At 44.2% G+C, this 25,642-nt stretch overlaps 1 protein-coding gene across 1 annotated transcript; it reads right to left on the bottom strand.

Annotated features, from left to right (window-relative positions):
- Positions 1-2,819: 2,819 nt before the first annotated feature.
- LOC142748321 (uncharacterized) lies at positions 2,820-16,014 on the bottom strand. Its single transcript, XM_075855413.1, has 11 exons — positions 15,910-16,014; positions 15,580-15,622; positions 14,775-14,849; positions 14,330-14,389; positions 13,850-13,897; positions 12,943-12,999; positions 10,633-10,752; positions 8,879-8,935; positions 7,328-7,414; positions 5,673-5,958; positions 2,820-3,181 (listed from the first exon to the last, which is right to left on the bottom strand). The coding sequence occupies exons 3-10, from the start codon at positions 14,841-14,843 to the stop codon at positions 5,722-5,724; spliced, it is 735 nt and encodes a 244-aa protein (XP_075711528.1). The 5' UTR covers positions 14,844-14,849; positions 15,580-15,622; positions 15,910-16,014; the 3' UTR covers positions 2,820-3,181; positions 5,673-5,721.
- Positions 16,015-25,642: the final 9,628 nt, after the last annotated feature.

Below are 25,642 nucleotides of genomic sequence, written 5' to 3'. Positions count from 1 at the left end.
ATCCGGTGGATAGGTCATCAGTTGTCAGAAGGTGGACAACCCTTTTAAGGAAGTTGCAAAGAGCAGGAACGAACAAAGCAAAATTCACCATGCTGGGTTGCTTTTTTCAGCTGTTTCCTAGGTTTTAATCCTGAAACTTTGTCTGATTGGGTTTTTTGTAGTTTCAGCAGTATTTCCTCACAACTATCTAATAATCAAGAATGTGCGATATACCAGCAAGTTTCATGGTAAAGGGGACATATATACAAAAACACAGAAAAAGGCCATACTTACAAATGGACACAGCCAGGTCAGAAACACTGATGAAGGAGAGTGAGCAGGTGCTTTAAATAATAATAGCTACTCCCACTAGTCTTGAGGGGAGTGGTGTGTGATGCATGGGATGTGTAGTAATAAATAATAAATGAATAGTGTATGTGCAAGTGTAATAATATAAGTGAAATATAGGGGGCATTAATGAGTAAAGTGCCTCAATAACAAATAATGAATAATGGAGTGCAAGTGTGTGAAACATGGAGGGATAGTGTGTAAGTCATGAGGCGCAATGTGTATAGCCAGGTAGAAGCCTATTTGTGACGCCTTGATAATTCATAGAGCGGGCTACCCTGCTTGCTAAGCTAAACAACAACACACCATGATCTCCCAGCATCAAAGACCCGGCTGTGTCCAAAAGAAGCAAATATAAGTAATAATGAAAAATACCTGGGTTATTAGTGATCATTTTGGCCAAAAGGACGCAAGCTCGCAATCCACGACAAGGATCCCCAGACTTGCGAGTCCCTAACTCCCTAACTGGAACGAAAAGCTCCTGATGCACAGACAAAACAGATAAAAACAAGGGGACATATATACAAAAACACCGAAAAAGGCCATACTTACAAATGGACACAGCCAGGTCAGAAACGCTGATAAAGGAGAGTGAGCATCAGGAGCTTTTCGTTCCAGTTAGGGAGTTAGGGACTCACAAGTCTGGGGATCCTTGTCGTGGATTGCGAGCTTGCATCCTTTTGGCCAAAATGATCACTAATACCCCAGTTATTTTTCATTATTACTTATATTTGCTTCTTTTGGACACAGCCGGGTCTTTGATGCTGGGAGAGCATGGTTTGTTTTTGTTTGGCTTAGCAAGCAGGGTAGCCCGCTCTATGAATTATCAAGGCATCACAAATAGGCTTCTACCTGGCTATACACGTTGCGCCTCATGACTTACACACTATCCCTCCATGTTTCACACACTTGCACCCCATTATTAATTTATTGTTATTGAGGCACTTTACTCATTACTGCCCCCTATATTTCACTTATATTATTACACTTGCACATACACTATTCATTTATTATTTCTTACTACACATCCCATGCACCACACACCACTCCCCTCAAGACTAGTGGGAGTGGCTATTATTATTTAAAGCACCTGCTCACTCTCCTTCATCAGCGTTTCTGACCTGGCTGTGTTCATTTGTAAGTATGGCCTTTTTAGGTGTTTCAGTTTACTATAGTAATGTGCTAATTATATAATAATACGCTATGTTTAGGTTGTAAGGTTTTAATTAATATAGCATGACTGCAATATTTTTCCCACACAGTTGGTATACATGTATAAATAGAAGCAGTCACAAACATGCTGGTCTTGAAAATCCTCTTTTCATCTGGAGATGGTCTATAACTGCTGTACTTTAGTCATGTTGGTAGTTTCCATAAATTGGTGGCAGGTGGCATTCATAATATCTAGGTATGAACTGTGACTCGCAGGACAGGCACAGGCGGCGACATTTATCATTCTTTGTAAGGTTTTTCACAAAGACTCCGAATCTGGATTGGCACTGTGACTCAGCCAAGCCACAGGCAGGAACATTTTTCATTCTTTGTGGTTTTATTTTTCAAATACTCCAGTTCTTGATTTGCACTGTGACTCAGCCGAGCCACAGGCAGAGACCATCTTTTGAGAGGTTACCACATAAAAATTGAAGTAATAGCACTGTGACTCAGCCGAGCCACAGGCAGAAGCCATCTTTAGAGTGGTTACAGCATAAAGATTTAAGTAATAGCACTGTGACTCAGCCGTGCCATAGGCGGTGACATTTGCCATTCTTTCTGAGTATTTCATAAACACTTCAGGTCGAGTTTGGCACTGTGACTCAGCCAAGCCACAGGCAGCAATATTTTTCATTCTTTGTAAAGTTATTTTACAAAGACTCCTGGTCTGGGTTGGCACTTTGACTCAGCCGAGCCATAGGCCATTATTTTTTCCTAAATACTTCAGGTCTGTGTTGGCACTGTGACTCAGCCGAGCCACAGGTAGCAACATTTTTCATGAAGTGATATTTCAAAAACTTCAGTACTCTTTTGAGAGGTTACATAACAAAGATTCCGGGAATGGAACTGTGACTCGGCTGAGCCACAGGCAAGTGACATTTGTCATTCTTTGTGAGGTAATTTTGTAAAGACTCTGGTTCTGGATTGGCACTGTGACTCAGCCAAGCCACAGGCATTGAAACATTTTTCTTTAAGGTGGACCTAGATTTGCTTGTACTCCTTTCCTCAAAAGAGACCAGTACAAATTCATTGGAATTTTTTGGTGAGGAAGAGGTCAGTAAAAGTTCCATATAAATGAGTCTGTAAGGTTGGTCTTGTTTTCTCCCTAATGCAATTTAAGAAATTTCAAACATTCCAGGTCCAGTTCCCTCAATTGTCGGTGCAGAATCAATAATATTTGAACCACTGGAATCAGTAATAGGGTTGGTCATGGCAGTTTTGTAATCCTGACTACCACTATCCTGTCACAGGTCAGAGGTGAAGCATGGGTTGGATGAATAAATTCACTTTATTTGAGTGCTGCTTCAGGTTCTCTTTTTTGGATAACTATCCTGTCACATGTATACATTAGCACTTGTGGAGGACGTGATGTGTGGTGTCCTTGATTTTGTGTGCAGGGATTCCATTTGTGGTTTTTTGGAAACATTAGAGTTGTGTCTTGAGCAAAGCAGAGCTGCTCATTATGGTGAATGTCTGAAGATCTTCAAATTATTTGCAGTTGGTTAGTCCAAATCTGTCTTTGTGTAGAGAATAAGTCCAGGGTCCTCTGTTCTCTAGAACCACTGCAGCCATGGACAATCCAAGATGACATCGCCTGATGTTGAGGAATGGTAAATTATAATACAATATCCACGGCTTCATCCTGTTGTAGAGATAAAACACAATGATAACCTTGATGAGGTAGGAATACATTATCAGATCAGTCACATTGTATAGTGTTCTACTTTATAACACTAGCTGGTCAATAACATGAGTAGTTACAGATTGTAAAATATTAACAGGTTCCCGACGGCTGGCTGTGTTTTTACGGTCTCTGAAGTCCGCCGTATGGACTAATTAGGAAGGCACTTCAGAGAGTGTTTACGCCCGGTCTTATGCACACAGACCTGTGCCCTGACTGTTGCCAACAGCCCTGAGCACTGGGCAGAGTATCAGGGACCAATCTGTTGGTCACGGATCATGTGATCGCTGTGAAAATCTATCACAGCGATCACATTTGTTTTTTATTTTGAAAAGTTCTGGCTGTGGTCAGACTCTGAGACTGCATCAGAGATGGCATCAGAAATGGAACCTGTTGTAGGCCGTGACGATGATAGCGTCACTTCAGGTTCATCTTCAGGGGACGTTATCCCTGACGCAGTTGACATTGCTGAACATGGAAGCACCGGAACTAGTAATGCTGTAGCACAGGACAGCCTGGTCCCTCCAGTTCAGGCTCTCGTATGGGCACCTGCTCCGTCTTTTAGGCCTAGAATCCACACATTTTCTGCCAGTCCTGGCATAACTGTGGACAATTCAAATTTTTGCCCAAATATATTACTTCAGTTTATTTATTACTGACGACCTTCTAAATATAATTGCCCACTAAACCAATTTATATGCCACGCAGTATATAAGGCAAAAACGTTCATTCACCCATGCTGGAGATTGGATGCCCACCAATTTGCCTGAATTAAAAAAAATATATTGGTTTTGTAAAAAAGCCCTCCATTAGATCTTACTGGTCAACAAGACCCGCCCAAGCCACCCCAGTGTATTCTGCAGTAATGCCCAGGTCTCTTAACGAAACGTTAATGAGGTTCCTCAACTTCAATGATGACTCACAGGCCCCCCCCCCCCAGTACTGATGCAAACCGTGATCGGTTGTGTTCAAAATAATACCGCAAATAAATTTACTCAATAATTTATTTCTGCACTTTTACACCCCAGGGCAGAACGGAAGCGTGGACGAATCCCTCCTCAACTACCATGGAAGACTTAGCTTTTCGCCAATATCTACCTTCCAAAAGGGCAAGATATGGCATTAAGCTTTAAAAATTATGCGAAAGTGTGTCAGGATATACCACCGCCTTCAGAATTTATGTAGGGCGGGACTGATCAATAGATGCTCCAGGATGCCCCCCTGATCTTTCCACCAGCAGTAAAATTGTGTGGGAGATATTGCAGCCTCTGCTTCACAAGGGGCACCACATGTACTGCGATAACTTTTATTCCAGTTTGCCCGTTTAGGCATTTGCATGCTGCAAGGACTGGGGCATGTGGTACCATGCACAAAAAGTGTGGGAAGATAAGCAGCTGCTCATGTAGTCACCTCTGTGCCAATTAGGTCATTTAATGACTCCACGACTCAGACGTTGACCAGCGTCCACATCACGACATTAAATGAGTCGCACCAAGCAATCGCACCACACGCGCACACAAATATCAATAAAGTGTTTACATTTTACACTGTCCATATCCTGTCCGTATCCGATCTATAGCATAAAATCCGCTGACCATTTCTCTAGTGATACCAGCTACACGCGACCGTCATAGCGATAACGATTATCACGAGAGAGGAACACCTAAAACATTTCTGTTGGATGGAAAAGATTTCCATCAGTCAGAAAAGTCGTTTACGATTTAGGTCGCCATAAACGATCATTTCCAACTAGTTCCACTAAAAAGTCAGTATTAGTTAACGCATTCGATTAGGTTTAGGGATTTGTGATTATTATTACATGTTGCGCTCATTTTGTGATTTTTGACGCGATTTTTGCAGAATCACAGCACAATGGCGCGGTTTTCCCACAATTGTTTTTTAAAATCGCTGCTAAAAATGCACTTTGACCGCGACATGTGAACACAACCTTAGAGTTCGTATAGGGGGATGGAAAATTATGAACCTATATAATCCCCAAATTAATTTGCAGGCAAAAATTGGCATTTCAGCGGTTTTGGCGTTTCTTTAACACACGCACCGCGGTGAACATAGACGTGTGTGGTATGTCTGAACTCCTCACATCTTACAGTTTTATGTACACTACATTTTATTTGTATAAGGGGTTCCGCTGGGGTACGAAATTAAATCACAAAGTTGAATTTTCATGCAATTTTTGCTTATAGTCACGGTTTGATGTAAAGCTAGTTAGTCACAAGGTTACGTGAAGGTGGAAACGGCTGCCAACACCCCGTCAAGACAACCGGTATGAATACTGCACATCCTGGACTTTTATTTTTGGATGTGTGGCGCATCTCATTTCTGCTTGGATGACAATTTTCGATTTTGGTACCAGATATAAAATAATCTGCCCAGTAAATAAGTGATACAGTATAACAAGTCTGTAGAGATACAAGAAATATACTGCACTTACCTTGAATTCTCCCACTTAATATGATGAAGTTGGTGGCGCAGCGGAGTTGTTAGTTGGTGGCACAGCGGAGGGCCCCCCTTATTCTTCGAGCAGCCCTTCTGCACCGGGACCTGAGACCATGATACAGACGCCTGAATAGTTTGGTTGACAATGTGCATCTGAATGTACAGGTTAGGTCTACAGTTATGACATCGTCAGGTGGTGCTGTCTGTGATGGCTCTGGTATAGGATTATGTTGGTATGGGAGGAAAGCATTTCTATTCACTTCCATATGCTCTTTAATAACCTGTGATAAATAAAGCAGTTATACATTAGTGTTATGTGTGACCTGCAATATATCTAACTTTAGGTTCGGTTGGATATTCGTTTAGATTTATAGATGAATTCCTTTTACAGGTGCCCCAAGGAGAATGGGGAGCGTCCAGATGTAGTAGACAGGGGCAGCTTTCTATGGGTAATACACAGGTAAGAAAGAGAGAATTATTCCCTGCATCTTCCCTTGCCCATAGAGAATATGACTTTGTTTGGGTATCCCTACAGGGGCATATTTACTAATATTAGGGCACTGCCAAGTAGTATGCCAGTGTTTCACTTGAATTCAGGACGCAACATATTTTTCAACATGGCACATGCTACTAAGGCTATATTCACATTTGTGTTTGGCGTTCCATTTGGAGGGTCTGTTTAGGTTTCTGTCACAAGAATAGTGCAGTACGCAGAACTACTCCTGCCGACAAAACAAAGGAAACCTAGACAGAACACCGCTGGACCCCATTAGTTATATCAATAGGGTTTGTCAGGCGCCACTAGGGGTGTACTGGGGGTAGTTAGTACCGGCAGTTGTCTCGCTGTACCGGCGAAGTGACTGATCACGTGCTGTTACCTTTATTCAGTACACAGCGCTTATTGAGCACGGTGTATGGGAAATCAGAGAAGACAAACCCCCTGACGTGTCTGTTTTACTAAATCAGCTCCCCATAAAATAATAATACTAGAGCATCTTTTATTAGAGCTCTGCGTTGTGATGTTCCCCTTCTATTCCTCCTGGAAATGTATGAATAAATTGACAAGTAGTGCTATTATTCCCTTTGTCAATGGCCACAGTCTGATCCTGTCTAATCAGTGCTGACAGCTTCAGAATGTGGAGGGACACGCCTGATTGACAAGAGGAATGCTATCCCCCATATTTATACATTTCCAGGAGGAATAATAAAGGAACGGCAAAATGCCCAGCGCTAACAAGAGGTTCAACAGCATTGTTATTTTATGGGGAATAGAAATGTAGTTACTAAAACAGAGATGTCAGGAGAGCAAACAAGTCCTTTATAACAGGACGATATGACCGGTATTATATACATAGGAGGGATAAGAGATTATCTACGGGATTGGAGTTTAATCCAAATGAAATATTATAAGATTATACTTCATGGAAAATTCAACGCGACAGTTATAGATTTGGGCAGCAGTGGATTTGGGATCACTATAAAGCAGGTAATGGAGAGCTATATATTTTTCTTGGTATAAACCATCATTCCTGACGTCTTCTCTGTTGTGTGAAATGTATATTCCAACCAGTGTTCACTGTCGGTAAGCGCAGCGGTTACTACAAAGCATTGCTTGTCTGGTGCCTGTCATATGTGTATTATAGTACATACCTCAGGGTTTATGATGAACCAACGATCGATCGATTCATAATTGGGTCTCCCGATCAGATCTGGTATCTCAGGCCCATGAAACCACTCCTAATACACAGAACAGAAGAAATACATACATATTGTTACACACAGTCCTCTGAAAAGTAAGAAAAGAGGAGAAAAACAGAAAAAGAATCTGACCTCTGGGATGATAAATCCAGGAGGAAATGAGGAAAATCTTAGCGGTTTCTGAAAAACTGTGTGCCTTTCACCGCATGTATTTTACTGTTAATTACCGCAATTATTCAATGCATGGTAATTACCGTTAAAATTAAAAATAGTCAAGCAAGGGCGCACATAAAAGAGAGAGAGACCAACATGGCTCCTATGGCGCCCAGCCCTGGTTGGTCCTATTCTCTTTGCTGCTGGATTGGTCCTATTCTCTGTGCTGGACTCCTCTCTCTCTCCAGAGGAACTACATTGTTAGCAAGCAAAGGGGTGGGGAATTGGCCCAAATAACTGGGAAGGGAATGGACAAACACCACTCCCGTCTATGCTGAGTAGTTAAATTGGGGCATCATGATGCAGGGCCGAGGATGATCTTTGGTATGGGACCCCTCTTTTCTTTTATGGCACTGTATTCAAGAGTAAGATTACGTGACTGGTGAACTTTTTTTGTGATAAAGACTGAGGGGGAATTTATTAACCTTTCTACAAGAGTTTTCTGACGTAACAAAGTTTTCAAAAGGGCCCAAAAGTTTCAAAAAGGGGGCGTAACTTCGCAAACATGGGAGGGATCACAGTGACCCAACCAATTTTTTTATATTTTACGCCAAATAAATTATGTCAATTATAGTGGTAATCCCAACCTGTGGTGCGTAGCAAGATAGAGGCCTCTGTCCCGGGGCACAAATCTTGACCTCCCTATCGGACTACCCCCCCACCCTTTGGACAATTAAAAAAAAGAAAATTTTTTATATGCACCTTACTACTCCTCTTCTCCCCTCCAGGTCCCATCAGGCTCCCGCTGCGAGTGGTGGCCAATACAACGTACTGACGATGGGCAGTGTCAGGACATTGAATGTCACGCAGCAGTAATATAAAGTGGTGCGTCGCATATAAGTCGCTGATGCTGCTTGGCGTCAGGACCTTGTATGAGCGGACGCACGCTGGGAGGGTAGAGGAGAAAAGAAGAGGAGCGGCGAGGTGAGTATCCTGCTTTTTTATTTTCTTCCAAGTGGGGATAGATGGAGCACGGTGACGTTCATTGCGCCACACGGCCAGTGGGAAGATGTATTAGACTTATTCAAAGGAGTGCGCCTCTTAATAAATCTGTCGCATCTTACTCCAGCGGAGCAGAAAGCTAAGACTGGTGTATAAAACGTCAGTTTTAGTAAATCTGCCCGTAAGAGTATTCATGATTACTATGACTGCTTCCAGGTATCAGGTATCTACAGATCGGTGGGGTCCCAGCGGTCAGACCCCACCAATCTTGCATTTATCCCCTATTCCAGTTGGTAGGTGAAAAATGCTGTAGGCTGGAATACCCCTAAAAAGAAAAGTAGATCAAACCTGATCATATACAGGAATCTGCCCTGGCAGCAGCAGTTCTGGAGTAGATCGAGGGACCTGTTTAGACAAAATCCAAGAATAAATTACAAAACATTTAATCACAGGGTAGATATAAGAGTAGATGTCAAGTTACACGAAAGTTAAAAGATAATTTATTTGTTAGAGAAGTTCTCCACCTTATACAAGCAGCCACGAACCCCCTGGATGGACTGTAGGAGGACTATAGCATTCTTACTAAGTCCACCATTGGGGAGATTCCAACAAAAGACTAAACAGGAATTTATTAAAGGGGTTTTCCCACGAGCGTCGTTTGTGACATATCCACAGGATATGTCATAAATGTCAGATAGATGCGGGTCCCACCTCTGGGACCCGCACCTATATCTAAAACATGGCCCCTAAACCCCATTGTACCTCTGTGTGTGTCGGCTGATTTCCGACCATGAAGGTGAAAACACCTTAGCTCGCAGAGCTGCGCTGTTTTTGTAACCCCCATATAACTGAATGGTGGTTACGGAAATGTACTATGGGAGTTATGGAAACCACGTAGCTGGCATGCTACGCTGCTTCTATAACTGCTGTTCACTACTATGGGAGTTACGAGCTACAAGCGAGCTACCCTGTTTTCGTAACTCCCGACCATAAAGTCAGGAAGTGGCCGGGAGTCAGCGATAGTAGACAAAGCTAAAACGGGGTTTAGGGGACCCCGTTCTAGAGATAGGTGTGGCTCCCAGAGGTGGGACCCGCATCTATCTGACATTTATGACATATCCTGTGGATATGTCATAAACGTCCCTGGTGGGAAAACCCCTTTAAACACTGAACGCCAATATTCTTGCAAAAAAATCTGTAAATTTTGGCACTTGCCTGTTTTGCACAAATATTTGTACGTTTTTAAACTTGCATCTGGTACTTTGTTAACAGGTGAGCGTGGATTATCAAAAGGGGGTGTAGTCACCACAGCCGGAAAAAAATTCATGATTTACTCCAGAAACTGGCGTAATTTATGGCACAAATCTACGCCAGCTCATTGCTTGAGTATATTTGACTCTATGGTTCATGGATGGCCAGAGATTCCTTATTCAAGGCCATGTAAACCTTAGAAAGGCAATTTTTTATCAATGAAAATGTTCGTCAGTGTGATTAGTGAAACTTTCTAAAAATTATTTTTACTTTTTGAGATACAGCTACTCTATTTTCTCTATACAGAGCAGCTGTATCGTTCGCTGTTACCTGAATCTGTCAATCCTGTGGATCTGACGGGTTCATTGTTAGCGGGTCCTTCGTGTCTGTGACATGCAGGATCTACCTGTAATCTATCACATCTAAGTTATGAACCTAGATGTGATAGATTACAAGTGGATCCTGCGTTTCAAAGACATGAAGTACCCCCGTGATCACTGAACCCGTCAGTCACGTGGACCTGACGGGAGCAGGATTTAGTGAAAGATACAGCAGTATAGAGAATACAGAGCAACTGTATCTTAAAAAGTAAAAATCATTTTTAATAAAAACTATTTAGAAAGTTGCACTAAGTAAAGTAAAGGTTCAGTTTTACACTCCAAAATTTATCTTTGGATAACTTATGGAGTACCTGGACCCATAAAAGATGCTTAAGGGTGTGTTCAAATGTAGAGGAGCCTCTACTAACCTGACTACAGAGGAGACTGTTTGTAGTCAGAATCCACTAGTTACCACAGAATTCTATACACCAGAGGCAAAATATCAGATTAAGATTAGAGTAGTTATGTTACCTGATAATGTACAGGAGCAATCCCTTGATTTGAGGCGATGGACCAGCTGCTGGTGGCGGATGTTGTGGTAGCATCAGATCCTGAACTCTCGTCTATATCTGATGATGAGCCATCATTTATCTGAGTATAATATGAGATAAAGGAGAGACCCATAGTTAGAGTTACCCTATATGTTACTGTGGTAGAGTAAGGAAATGCTGAGGAAGCTCAGAAAAAGAGTTTAATAAGGACTTAGTTCCCCTTGGCAGCTAAAACACCCTCCACTCTTCTGGGAAGGTTTTCTACAAGATTTTGGAGCTTCTGTGGGAATTTTACTGATTTATCCAGAAGAGAATTTGTGAGGTCAGACACTGATATTGGATGAGAGGCCTGGTTGCAATCTCCATTCTAGTTCATCCCAAAGCAGGGGCGTAACTACCATAGTGGCTTCTACGGGGCCAGCGGCGTGAGGGTACATTCAATAGTATCTGTGTATTTACCTACTCTGTCATTTACTAGGCTACAGGCTACGTTCGGCCTGCAGCCTATCAGGCGCAGGGACAGGATCCCTGCGCAGGCCGGCGTGGTAACGTCACTGATCCACCGGCCTACACAAGGATCTCATCGGCATTGAGGATGCTTTGGAGCAGCTCCGTTCGTTGCAGGATTGGGTCCTAGGTGAGTATAGTTTTTTTGTTTCATTTATTTGGAGGGGCACTATCTACAGGGGGCTGTATGGCACTATCTACAAGTGGGAGGTGGGGGGGGTCACTATTTACAGGGAGGCTGTAAGGCCCTATCTATGGGGGGGGGGTGCTCCATGGCACTATATACAAGGGGAAGGTGGGGGCACTATCTACAGGGGCGGCTAGATGTCACTATCCACAAGGGGGAGGTGGGCGCACTATCTACAAGGAGGAGGTAGGGGCACTATCTTCTGGGGTGGCTGTATGGCACTATCTACAAGCGGGAAGTGGGGGGCACTATCTACAGGGGGGCTGTATGGCACGATTTACAGGGGGGGCTGTATGGCACTATCTACAAGGGGGTGGAGGGGGGGTGCTTTCTACAAGGGGGGCTGTATAGCACTGTCTACAGGGGGACGGAAGCTCTATCTACAGTGGGAGGGGTGGCACTATCCACAAGGGGGGTGTGACACTATCTACAGGGGCTGTATAACACTGTCTACAGGGGGGGCTGTATGGCAGAATCTACAGGGGGGCTGTTTGGTAGAATCTACAGGGGGCACTATCTACAGGGGGGCACTATCTACAAGAGGGGCTGTGACACTATCTACAGGGGGCTGTATAACACTGTCTACAGGGGGCTGTATGGTAGAATCTACAGGGTGGCTGTATGGCAGAATCTAAAGGGGGGCTGTATGGCAGAATTTACAGGGGGCACTATCTACAGGGGGCACTATCTACAAGGGGGGCTGTGTGTGCCACCCAGGTGAGGGTGAACCCAGTCAAAAGCTTTCTATGGGGCCCAGTCTTTCCTAGTTATGCCCCTGTCCCAAAGGTGTCGGGTGGGGTTGAGATCAGGGCCCTGTGTGGCCAGTCAAGTTCCTCCACACCAAACTCACCCAACCAACCATGTCTTTATGGACTTTGCTTTGTGCACTGGGACACAGTCATGCTGAAAAGAAAAGGGCCAAACCACAAACTGTTCCCACTAAGTTGGATATTACAATTGTCTAAAATGTCTTGGTATGCTGAAGCATTAAGATTTTCCTTCACTAGAACTAAGGGGCCAAACCTCTGAAAAACAACCCCATTTCATCATCCCTCCTCCACCAAACTTTATAGCTGGCACAATGCAGTCAGGCAGGTAACGTTCTCCTGGCATTCACCAAAGCCAGACTCGTCCATAAGACCACGAGATAGAGAAGCGTGATTCATCACTTTACAGAACACGTTTCCAATACCCATAAAATGGTAAAGACTATTGCCCCAATAAAATCAGAGATTACGAGAATGAGTTACAGCAGAGCTGGCCTTTTGACATTACTTGCACCCCGTGATCCCACAATTGGTGGCCGGACTTTTAGAATGGAAGCTGCACAGGACGTGTCTTCTTCTCTAGTTTATTGTTTGGGCGGTGTTATCTGTATACTGTATGATTGTACAAATAACCTTATATACATATTAGTATGACTGGACTATATAGTAATCCAATGAGGGGGGGCATCAATAGAAGGTTCTGCACAAGGTGCCATCCAAAATAATGGCGGCTCTGGATTACAGGTCAGTAGTAAGGATTGTATTTCACATGTTATTAACATTAGCGCAGCACAACTGCCAAATCCTGATAAATGAGAACTGCTATTACCTCAGGGGAGCCATCCCGGTCATGTAGTGTTGGTGGCGGTGGCGTCAACTCATTCTCCTATAGTAAACATAGAGAACAGGGAGAAAACATAAGAATACATGACTATACACGACTATAATCTAGTGTTCTCGAGAGATCACGCTGTGACGTCACTTCCTGCCCCAGGTCCTGCATCGTGTCGGACGAGAGAGGACACATCGGCACCAGAGGCTACAGTTGATTCTGCAGCAGCATCTGCGTTTGCAGGTAAGTCGATGTAGCCTCTGTCGCCTGGTGCCGATGTGTCCTCGCTCGTCCGACACGATTCAGGACCTGGGGCAGGAAGTGACGTCACAGCGTGATCTCTGGAGAACACGCTGTGTGTCTGTGCACTGCCAGAAGCTGGGTGTTGACGAAGAGAAGTGGATGATGCTGATTCGTCAGCATCATACACTTCCATTCACAACGCCCAGCTAGTAAAACAAGTAAAAACGCCCAGATGTACATACACAATACACGCCCACTTGTACATAACTTTAAACACGCCCAGATGTACTTAAGAACGGCGCATTTGCATAAATATAAAAATGCTCATAACTTGGCCAAAAATGCTCATTTTAAAAAAAAAACAAACGGTACTGTTATCTACATTGCAGCGCCTATCTGCTGCAATAGGAGATAGGGGTTTGAAAATATGGTGACAGAGCCTCTTTAACCTGATTCCCCACCTGCTAAACGCTAGACCACCACATAAGATCAAGTATTTGTAGAAAAACTTAAAAATGAGAAGGAAGCAAAATAGTCTAAGATAGATAGATAGATAGATGGATGGATGGATAGATAGATAGATAGATAGATAGATAGATAGATAGATAGATAGATAGATAGATAGATAGATAGATAGATAGATAGATAGATAGGTACAAACCTCAGAGGTGTAATGTTCAAAGAGCTGAGATGTAACGCTTGGTTGACGCTGAAATAAAAGCATGAATGAGTTTAATCCATATCTATATAATCTTTACATCAGATGTTCTTCATTATTTATTGTAACATTGACCCATATGACGTCTGGTAAAGTCCATGAACTCCTTCTTGGAATAATGTTTTCTGTTGTGGAGTAGTGTTCTGTATAATAACATTTACTACAGGGGATTGTTTCTTACATTCATAGTTGGAAATGTTAAATTCAGATCTGTTTTTGGACCATGTGAAATCTATCTACATATCCATTGCCCCCTTAGGCGGGGGCCTGGCTTTGGGGAAGAGGATTGTAGGGTTGTTGTGGAGGAATATAACCAGCGTGATTTTTCGGTTTACAGAATCACCTATGATATATTTTTCCAAACCGAATGACGTAATGATATATACATTATAAGTAATGACATAAAAAATAAATGAATCTAACCTGTTCTCTGTATTCAAGGCACTGGCCAGGAAGTTGTGGCCCTGGGTCTTGTGCTTTTATCTGTAGAGACAATATGGGAGAATATCATATAAAAGTCAACAGCCACACTTTCACTTTACATGTTTGTAAGTTTATTATCAGCGGCTATTAGATCCATCTCAGTGAAAGTCTAACAGCAACGTCTTCTACGGAAAGCAAATGTAAACTTCCTATGGAGGCTTATGCTGCAGCTTCCTGGCCTTGAGGAGACCTCTACCCCCAGATACATGCAGTTTATATTCACTGTAGCCTGAAATGTGCATCAGATCTCAGCAGGACACAGTATAGAAGAACGTTGTGTATTACAGAGGAGCCCTGTTATAAGATCCAGCCCTATACATAATATGATTCCTCTTACTAGAGCACTTTATATTAGTCTTCATATATTAATGTCCATAGAAAATACCTCAGCGTCATTCTCCATGATGGAGTCATTTGGTGAAGGAGGTGGAGGTGCTGGTTGTGACCTCATCATATTCTCCTATAATGAAAATAGAGAAGAAAAAGCAACGATCAGAGAAAACCTCTGTAATCTGACAAATGTGGAACATGAATATTAAAGGGGAATGGTAAATAGGGGATTTTATAGAAAAGACAGTGCACCCGACTATCCTGGTATATAAATGTACATATCAATGAGAACTGCCCCAGTATTGAGGTAAATACATAGACCCTTTCCAACCAGTATATCTGCCTGTATTAGGCTGGGGCTCCATGGTAACACACAGTTGCCCGCGCCTTGCTGTAAAATATTGGCATTAACATGCCTCGTAGGCGACTTCAGTGTTTCTCCAAGGCAAAAAAAGTTGCAAGGAACCTTATAAAAATTGGTTGTAAGCTTCCCAGCAATTCTTTCTCTACAGAGAAACATTGAAGTTGTCTGTAAGTCCAAGTAATGCTGCAAGTTTACAGCAAATAACGGGCAACTTTAGGTCACCATGGAGCTCATATTCCTCATCATAGTTCTCGTAAGTCAGCAGAATACAGGCTATCCTGTCAGGCTATACTATGCCGCTCTATGTATAGACTTTGTTATTACAGCCTATAGTCTGAGAATAGGACACGGTCACAGGATGTCATATAACTGAGGATTATCACGTGCTTAGGAATAGAGCGTCTGATAATAGTTATAATGAGAGATTTGCTGCTTGTACACACATGTAACTTGTTATATAAATATCTAGATAGAGAGGCAGTGAAAGAGAATTTACCTTATTGGAAGAATCTCCTCTCCCCAAATTCTCCCCAAAGTGACTGAGAAAATAAAATAATGTCCTTGTTATTAGGAGATAATAAAATATTAAACAGTGAAGATACAAGAAATCAGGGAGTTTCCTCGTCAACTAAACAGGACAAGCAGACGCCATACCGAAAAGTAAAAAAAGTATAAAATAAAGAGGATCTGTCACCTCTCCTGACAGGTCTGTTCTAGTAGATACTTGAGAACTGCCATTTCCATCCACACATTATTGTGTCCTGTAACATGTATAACTAATAACACTGACATCATAGCTGAGAAGTGATAAAATGCTGCGTCTCACCTGTCAATCACAGTTCTGGTCAGGATATTATTGTCAGAAATTATATAAATAGCCAATAAATAGCAAAAGGAAACACACTGATCAAAAATCAAGTGCAAAGTGATGATAAACCTGCTGCACATGTAAACTAGTACTGTCTATGACATCATATGGAAGCAGTAGCTATTGCATCATAGATGATCTCCTACTGTCTGGATAGGCTGGCTGTTACTGGATGGATTTTAACCCCTCGTGGTCACGGTCCAGTTTTTCTAATCTGATGTGTCACTTTATGTGTTAATAACTTTGTAATACTTTAATTTATCCAAGCGATTCTGAGAAGACGGATAGTAATACCACACAAAATAGTAACTAGTTAACATTTCCCATATGTCTACTTTATGATGGCATCATTCTTTGAATGTCCTTTTAATCTTCTAGGACGTTAGATAGTTTATAAGTTTAGCAGCAATTTCTTACGTTTTCAAGAAAATTTCCAAAAGCAAATTCTTTAGCGGCCAAGTCAGTTCAGAAGTGGCTTTAAAGGCCTTTATATAAGAAACCCCCCAAATATCACTGCATTTTAAAAACTGCACCATTAATGTATTCAAAACAGCATTTAAAAAGTCTCCTTACCCTTTAGGTGTTTCACAGGATTAAAGCAAAAGTGCAGGTGAAATTTACCAATGAAATATTTTTTGCAGAAATTCAATTTTAGTCCATTTTTTTTCCTGTAACATGGCAAGTGTTAAAAGAAAAACACAACTCAATATATCAGAAAAGACCCTAAAATGGCAGATTCACAGAATAGGGGCGCAGCTGGTGGACACTAGGTAATATTACTCCATATACCACATCACATTTAGAATTTTGTCCTGAGACCTCGGCATTCAACAGCCAATCATAGCGGAGCCATTCTAAACAGCCATTCTCTCCTGAAGACGCCACTTAGCGTGGTGAAACATGTAGGGAAGCTGAATAAGAATCAGATCATTTTTAATCACATCCATGTAATTCCATTACCTGCTATTCTAATAGAAGGAGAACCTCCAATACTCACCTGGAAAAATAGAAGAAATACTTCCAGTACCACATACTAGTGTTTAAATTTGAGCATCCATTATCTCCGTGACTGTGGGAAAATATATAAAATATTAGTACCTCTGCTACCTGACCTATGAAAGGAAAATATTTATAAATATAATAACAGCGGTCCATGGACAAAATATTTAAATGAACACTTTTTTGTGCTTTTGTGTCTGTGGTTTGACACTGTAATAACCTTTCAGATATTAGCATAAAACAATGTTGGGTTTCAAATTCCGCTATACACAAAAAGTCACACACTTAGTGGGAGTATCCAATTGGGTTGTGTTCACACAACCTTTCTGTCCAATACAAATATTATAGTGTAATATAGTGTAATAACCCCCATTAATACCCGGGTACCCACCGCCACCAGGGGTACCGGGAAGAGTCGGGTGCGATCCAGTTCCCGACCATCTGTCGTGACGGTCCGGCACTGGGGTAGCCCCAGGCTGGTATTATTAGACTGGGAAAGGCCAGAAACAGTGGGCCTTCACACCCTGGTAATGCTAGGCTGCTGCTATGCTGTATATGGCTGGTTATGAAAAATGTTGTAGACCCCACATTGTTTTTTCTAATTATTATTATTAATAAATTTTTTTTTTCTAAATTACGTGGGGTCCTCCCCATTTTTCATAACCAGACAGATACAACATAGCAGCAGCGGTCTAGCATTACCAGGGTGGGAAAGGCCACTGGTTTTGGGATTTTCTAGCCTATTAATACCAGCCGGCAGCCTCCCCGTTACCCGACCATCACTACAGATGGTCAGGTATTGGATCACACCCGGCTCTTCCCCGTACCCCTGCTGGCGGTGGGTACCAGGGTAATAATGGGGGTTAGTACCTTTTCACCGGCTAACGCTAAGCCCCACCTTAGTAATGGACGCTGTCAATCAGCCAGTGACCATTACTAAGGCGGTAGTAATAAAATTTTAAAAAAAAATACAAAGACATAGAAAAAATATTTAATTGAAATAAAAAAAAACACACAGCCCTCGTTAACCATTTTATTGAAAATAAAAAAGCCGTTATCGAAGTAGTCCTCGAATCCCACGTAGTCCAAGAACCAAACTTGTAAAAAAAACAAAACACAAAAAAAACATTAGTAACACATGTGGTAGGCTTGGATGCAAGGCTCATATGTGATATTTTCAGTTGAACCCTGTATCTAAGCCTATACATGTTAGGCTTAGATACAGGGCCCCAGCAGACAGTAAACTTATACAATATAAGATTACTGTCTCCTGGGGCCCTGTATCTAAGTCTACTATGTTCTAGGCTTAGATACAGGGCCCATCATACAGGATCACACATGGGCCATGTTTCTAAGCCTACCATGTGGTAGGCTTAGATTCAGGGCCCAGCAGACAGGATTGCACCATATGTGTGATCCTATCTGATGGGCCCTGTATCTAAGCCTACCACATTGTAGGCTTAGATACAGGGCCCCAGCAGACAGCAATCTTATACAGTATAAGATTACTGTCTGCTGAGGCCTTTTATCTAAGCCTACCATATGCTATGCTTAGATACTGGGCCCTTTTAGACAGAATCACACATAGGCCATGTATCTAAGTCTACCATGTGATAGGCTTAGATACAGAGCCCAGCAGATAGGATCACATCATGTGTGATCCTATCTGATGGGTCCTATATCTAAGCCTACCACATGGTAGGCTTAGATACAGGGCCCTAGCAAACAGTAATCTTATACAGTCTAAGATTAATGTCAGCTGGGGCCCTGTATCTAAGCCTACTATGTCTTAAGCTTAGATATAGGGCCCCACCAGACAGTTATGTTTTACTTAGCCTCCACTTCGGCTCTGGGCGCAGCAAAGGTCCTGACGCCATCCTGCGTCGCGCTGTGTGTGGCGCACAGCGTTGTGAACTCATGACGCGGGAAGACATCAGGACCTCCCCTGCACTCGGGAATAAGGAGGGTAAATCTATTGTTTAACACTATAGTAATAGGGGCCTGTGTAGTTAATTACTTTGGCCCCAGTTACTATAGTAACTTTTTATAGACTTAATGGGGGGGTGGCCGCGGGCCCCCTGGCTTCGGGGACCGGTTGTATTTGCGACGACTGCGACTCCTATAGCTATGCCACTGGGAACAACACTGTGCGCCTGACCATGAACAATGGGAACACTCCTAAGAAAAAAACAGGGGGTTAGACCTTCACCTATTCCAACCCCTTCAATGGCTATCCCGCTCTTGGCAGAGCTTACTTATACTGGGGACAATACTCCACCAAATCTGTCACCTCTGGGCAGTCCTACGACTACTTCAACCATGAATCAACAACCTGCTACTGTAGTGGCGGAAGAAGTGTATCTTGTTATTGACACTCTTCGACAAACGGATGGATTTAATTCATATCTCTATTTACTCTGCACTGGCGCAAATCACGACTAATGTGCAAAGAATAGCGGATCTGGAAAATAGGGTACTCGCTTGTAAAACCTCATTGTCTGACCTGGATAACTCCGCAGGGGGAGAAAGGCAACAGACCTCGTCCAGTTATAGCAAAGTACCTCTACTGAGCGATTAAAAAACACATTCTACGGGCGTACAGGAATACCGATACTCCACAAGTCAGAGGATAAAAGATGCTTATCTTTTAGGACTTCTCCTCTGCGTTTTCTTTGAAACGAATGGCGTTTACACCAATTTTCTGCCATCTGCATGTTCAGGGCATACTATTCCAACTTCTTTATCCAGCACAGCTGCAAGTGTCTGAGAATGGAAGGATCAGGATCACCGTCTATGAAGATCCGGGAGTGGCCACACATAAACTTCTGGGCGACAACCCTGTCTGACTTGTTCTTATTTTGTGACATGCTGGGGACGTGTCTCCCTTTTCTCTTCTAATGTTTTTTTTCCCATTTCATGAGTTTTTTATGGGCACCTCCAGTGCCTTTATTGTTCTATACTGCTGAATTTCATTGTCATAAGATGCTGATATTGTTTTCTCTAATTGTTTGTCTCTGTTTTAACCCAGGCCTTTCCTTACCTCCTTCTTCCTTAGACACGCGTCTCTCCATTCGATTGCGGTCACGTGACTCCCTGCTGGCTGGGACAGTGGACCCCGACTCTACTAATTCTAACTACTATGCCCTCAGATCACTGCTTCAGGAATAGGATGAGTACCTCTTCCAGCACTCTAGACCCACCAATCACCATACTACCTACATTATGAATGGTTAGCCGGAACAATGCCGATCTTAACACTGTATTCAAGCGCAAGATGGTCGTTTCGCATCTGAAGCATTTGCGCCCTCATGTTGTAATGATGGGGTAGCGAGACAGACAGGTGAGCCCTGATCTACCCGCCACTCAGTCCCTATGTAATGACGGGGTAGGGAGACAGACAGGTGAGCCCTAATCTACCCGCCACTCAGTCTCTGCCTACTTGCACGGCCCATCCTAGGCGACGGCGTACAACTGGGCGATGGTCCCTACGCTCAATAATTGCACGACACACCAACAGAAAAGGGTACACAGAAGCTAAGGGAAATGGGGCAGTTGCCCACGGCAACACCATGAGCAACAAGAGTAGTGAACGAGCCGAGTCAAACCAGGAGTGTATGAGGTACCAAACGCAGAGCAGGAGAGTAGTCAGTAAAGCCAGGGTCAATTTGAAGCAGAGGACAATAGTACAAGCAGGAGCAGCAGAGCCAGGAAACAGAAGAATCACAGGCAAAGGAGGAGCAGGAAATGAGGGTATAAATAGACAGAGGGCGGGAGCTAGCTCCGTCTGGCCAGGCTGTGATAGGTTCTCCCACTCCTCAGCCTCCCAGCCTGAGTGGTAGCAGATCGAGTCACTCTAAGGTTATGTTCACACGCCCTATTTACGGACGTAATTCGGGCGTTTTAGCCTCGAATTACGTCCGAAAATATGGCACCAAAGCGTCGGCAAACATCTGCCCATTCTTTTGAATGGGTTTGCCGACGTACTGTGCCCGCGACCTGTCATTTACGCGTCGTCGTTTGACAGCTGTCAAACGACGACGCGTAAAATGACTGCCTCGTCAAAGAAGTGCAGGACACTTCCCCAATAAGCCCCCCGAAGATCAAACTTAGAGAACCATTGGGCCCCCTCAACCTGATTGAAGAGATCAGGAATCAAAGGAAGGGGATATTGGTTCCTTACAGTGACCTTATTCAGGTTCTGGTAATCGATGCATGGCCTAAGACCACCATACTTCTTCCCTACGAAGAAGAAGCCAGCACCTACCGGAGAAGTAGAGGGGCGGATGTAACCCTTGGCCAGGCTTTCCTGGATATATTCTCTCATAGCTTCACGTTCAGGACAAGAGAGATTAAATATCCTACCTTTAGGGAGCTTAGCTCCTGGTACCAAATCGATTGCGCAATCATACTCTCTATGAGAAGGTAACTCTTCGGAGGCTTTTTTTAGAAAAAACAGCAGCGAAGTCCTGAATAAACTCAGGTAGAGTGTTTATCTCCTCAGCGAGAGAAACCAAATTAATAGAAAAATAGGAAGTCATACATTCATTACCCCATTTAGTGAGATCCCCTGTATTCCAGTTAAACGTGGGTTTATGCATCGGCAACCGATTAAGGCCTAAAACCAAATCGGACGATAATCCCTGCATCACCAACACAGAACACTGCTCCAAATGCATGGAGCCAACCATGAGTTCAAATACAGGGGTATGCTGTGTAAAATAACCATTAGCAAGTGGAGTGGAGTCGATACCCACTACCGGGACAGGTTTAGGCAAATCAATTAAAGGCATAGCTAGAGACATAGCAAATTCCATAGACATAATATTAGCAGAAGACCCTGAGTCCACGAAGGCACTGCTGGAGGCAGACCTACCATCAAAAGAGACCTGAAAGGGAAGCAAGATTTTATTAGGCTTCATAATTACGGGAAATACCTGTGCGCCCAAGCGACCTCCCCGATGGTCACTTAGGCGCGGAAGTTTTCCGGCTGCTTATTCTTACGCCTAGGACAGTCGTTCACTTGACGCTTGTCATCCCCACAGTAGAAGCAGAGACCATTCTTCCTGTGGAACTCTCTACGTTGTTAAGGGGACACGGAGGCCCCGACTTGCATAGGTTCATCTGAGTGGAAGAATGAAGCAACGGAACCTCTGGAGCCATCATAGGGGAGTCAGAGGAAAAGGCACAAAAACGTTCGAGTCGTCGTTCCCTGAGACGTCGGTCAAGACGTACCGCTAAAGCCATAACCTGATCTAGAGAGTCCGAAGAGGGATAACTAACTAACAGGTCTTTCAGGGCGTTCAACAGACCCAATCTAAACTGACACCTCAGGGCAGGGTTATTCCACCGAGAAGCTACACACCACTTCCTAAAGTCACAACAGTACTCCTCAACGGGTCTCTTAGCCTGACGTAAGGTCACAAGCTGACTCTCGGCTAAGGCAGTCTTGTCAGTCTCGTCATAGATGAGCCCGAGAGCGGAAAAAAACATCAACAGACGAAAGTTCAGGGGTGTCAGGAGCCAAGGAGAAGGCCCATTCCTGGGGGCCGTCCTGGAGCCGGGACATAATTATAGCCACTCGCTGGTTCTCAGAACCTGAGGATTGGGGCCTTAAACGGAAATAGAGCCTACAACTCTCCCGGAAGGAGAAAAAAGTCTTCCGGTCCCCTGAGAACCGGTCGGGCAACTTGAGGTGGGGTTCTAGAGGTGAGGTGGGGGGCACTACCAGGGTAGCATCATGCTGGTTGCACCTCTGAGCCAGGTCTAGGACCTGTAGGGAAAGACCCTGCATTTGCTGAGCCAGGGCCTCAAGGGGGTCCATAGTGTGTCAGGGACCAGGGTAGAAAAGGTATTTGGGCCTGTGATTATGTAATGACGGGGTAGGGAAACAGACAGGTGAGCCCTAATCTACCCGCCACTCAGTCCCTATGTAATGACGGGGTAGGGAGACAGACAGGTGAGCCCTAATCTACCCGCCACTCAGTCCCTGCCTAATTGCACGGCCCGTCCTAGGCGACGGCGTATAACTGGGCGACGGTCCCTACGCTCAATAAGTGCATGACAGACCAACAGACAAGGGTACACAGAAGCTAAGGGAAATGGGGCAGTTGCCCACGGCAACACCATGAGCAACAAGAGTAGTGAACAAGCCGAGTCAAACCAGGAGTGTACGAGGTACCAAACGCAGAGCAGGAGAGTAGTCAGTAAAGCCAGGGTCAATTTGAAGCAGAGGACAATAGTACAAGCAGGAGCAGCAGAGCCAGGAAACAGAAGAATCACAGGCAAAGGAGGAGCAGGAAATGAGGGTATAAATAGACAGAGGGCGGGAGCTAGCTCCGTCTGGCCAGGCTGTGATAGGTTCTCCCACTCCTCAGCCTCCCAGCCTGAGTGGTAGCAGATCGAGTCACTCTAACAGATCTAGGCACAGATGCAGGCTGATTAACCACGGGCGTTGACAAAGAAGCTGTGTCAGGCAAATCCATTACACATGTGGGCTCTTTAATGGCTCCTTGGTTGGGAGACTGTTACACTGCTTCATATACCTCTAAATCTAGGGGACTGGTAACCCACAAATCCCTAATACTTGACGTTCATGAAATGAACTCAGACCCTGACAGACAGTTTCTATATATTGATGCAACTATTAATGCCCACCGCTATAATCTTCTTAATGTATATGCCCCCGCTTATCCCAATGTAGAATTCTATTCTTCTCTTGTGTGTGGTGATTTCAACCTGATTCTAAATTCTGAAGTAGATAGATCTAATCCAACCCTACAAGACTGCATGGGGGCATCTGCCTTTCTTTCATTAATGGAACTATTTTCTCTTTGTGATCCCTGGCGTATCATACACTAGAATTGCGGGGACTACACACATTATTCACACGTACCGTACACAATACCCACTCTGGAATTGACTTTTTCCTACTGCCGAACTCTCTTTTCCCATCACTCACCAATGCTGACATCACAAACATATTTATATCTGATCACGCCACCATCTGTATAGAATTCACCATAGGCACACCTATATGTCATAGTTGAAACTGACGGTTTCCCTTCAGTCCTCTGATGACTTCCACAAATATCTCTCTACACACTGGTCAAACTATGTAGATTAGGGGTCTCAAACTCGGCCGGGTAAGTGTGCCACATATAGAAAAAATGGGAAGTTGACGGGCCACATTACTTTCAAATTTGATACAATACAAAATTATTGTTGATCAATTAGTTATTTGAACTACTATAACACTATATTACTATAATAATAATACTACATTTCTATAATAATACCGCTAGGTTTAAAATTTGAGCGATTTCTCCACGTGCTTATTTCAACAATCCAGTTTTACAGTTTAAGTGACGCTAACTGCAGTCCGGCGGCTCAGTTAGCAGTGTATGGCAGACACACATGTCAAGATTGGGCAGCCACTTTTTAGGTAGTGCCACAGTGCCCTCTGTGGATGCTGCCACAGTGCCCTCTGTGGATGCCGCCACAGTGCCTTCTGATGATGCTGCCACAGTGCCCTCTGCAGATAATGCCACAGTGCCCTCTGTAGATAATGCCACAGTGCCCTCTGCAGATAATGCCACAGTGCCCTCTGTAGATAATGCCACAGTGCCCTCTGTAGATAATGCAACGCACCCCTAGATAATGCCACAGTGTCCTCTGTAGATGTTGCCACAGTTCCCTCCGTAGATGCTGCCACAGTGCCCTCCGCAGATGCTGCCACAGTGCCCTCCGCAAATGCTGCCACAGTGCCCTCTGCAGATGCTGCCACAGTGCCCTCCGCAGATACTGCCACACACACCCCAAGTAGATAGCTCCATTGGGGCTCCCTCTAGGAGTGGAATCCCTAGCCAGAGGGTTGCCGTCGCTTTGGCTGGGGATTCCTCTACTGTTGGAGCCCCTGACGTCACTGTCCATATACAGTGATGTCAGGGGATCCTCCTGGACCGGAATGTGATATCAGGGGCAACCCCAGAGCTGGAGTCCCGGAGCAGAGCACTAGTATAGGCTCTGTGCCGGAGCTCTGGGGAAGCCATTAACATCAGTGTTCATATATGGACAGTGATGTCAGGGGCTTGCCCAGAGCTGGAGTCCCAGAGCAGAGTCACTTCTAGCACTCTGCCTGGGATTCCAGCTCTGCTTCTGACATCACTGTCCATGTATGGACATGGATGTCAAGGGCAAACCCAGAGCTGGAGTCCCGGGCAGAGCTCTTCCTTGGACTCCAGCTAGTGCTCTTCCTGGGACTCCAGCTGTGCTCCTGACAACACTGGGACTCCTGCTCTGGGGAAGCCCCTGACATCACTGTCGATGTATGGACAGCGATGTCAGAGGCTTCCCCAGAGTGCCAGAGCAGAGACTATACTAGCGCTCTGCTCGGGACTCCAGCTCTGGGGAAGCCCCAGACATCGCTGTCCATATGTGGACAGCGATGTCAGAATATTCCACAAAGTCCTGGAGCAGAGCATATACTAGCGCTCTGCCCGGGACTCCGCTCTGGGGAGGACCCTGACACGCTATCCATATATGGACAGCGATGTCAGGGAATTCCACAGAGTCCCGGGGGGGGGGGAGACTATACTAGCGCTCTGCAGGGGACTCCGGCTCTGGGGAAGCCCCAGACATCGCTGTTCATATGTGGACAGCGATTTCAGGGAATTCCAGAGTCCTGGAGCAGAGC

The sequence above is a fragment of the Rhinoderma darwinii genome, chromosome 3 (genome assembly GCF_050947455.1).
Source record: "Rhinoderma darwinii isolate aRhiDar2 chromosome 3, aRhiDar2.hap1, whole genome shotgun sequence".
Lineage (NCBI taxonomy): Eukaryota > Metazoa > Chordata > Amphibia > Anura > Rhinodermatidae > Rhinoderma > Rhinoderma darwinii.
This window is presented reverse-complemented; position numbering and strand designations above follow the sequence as displayed.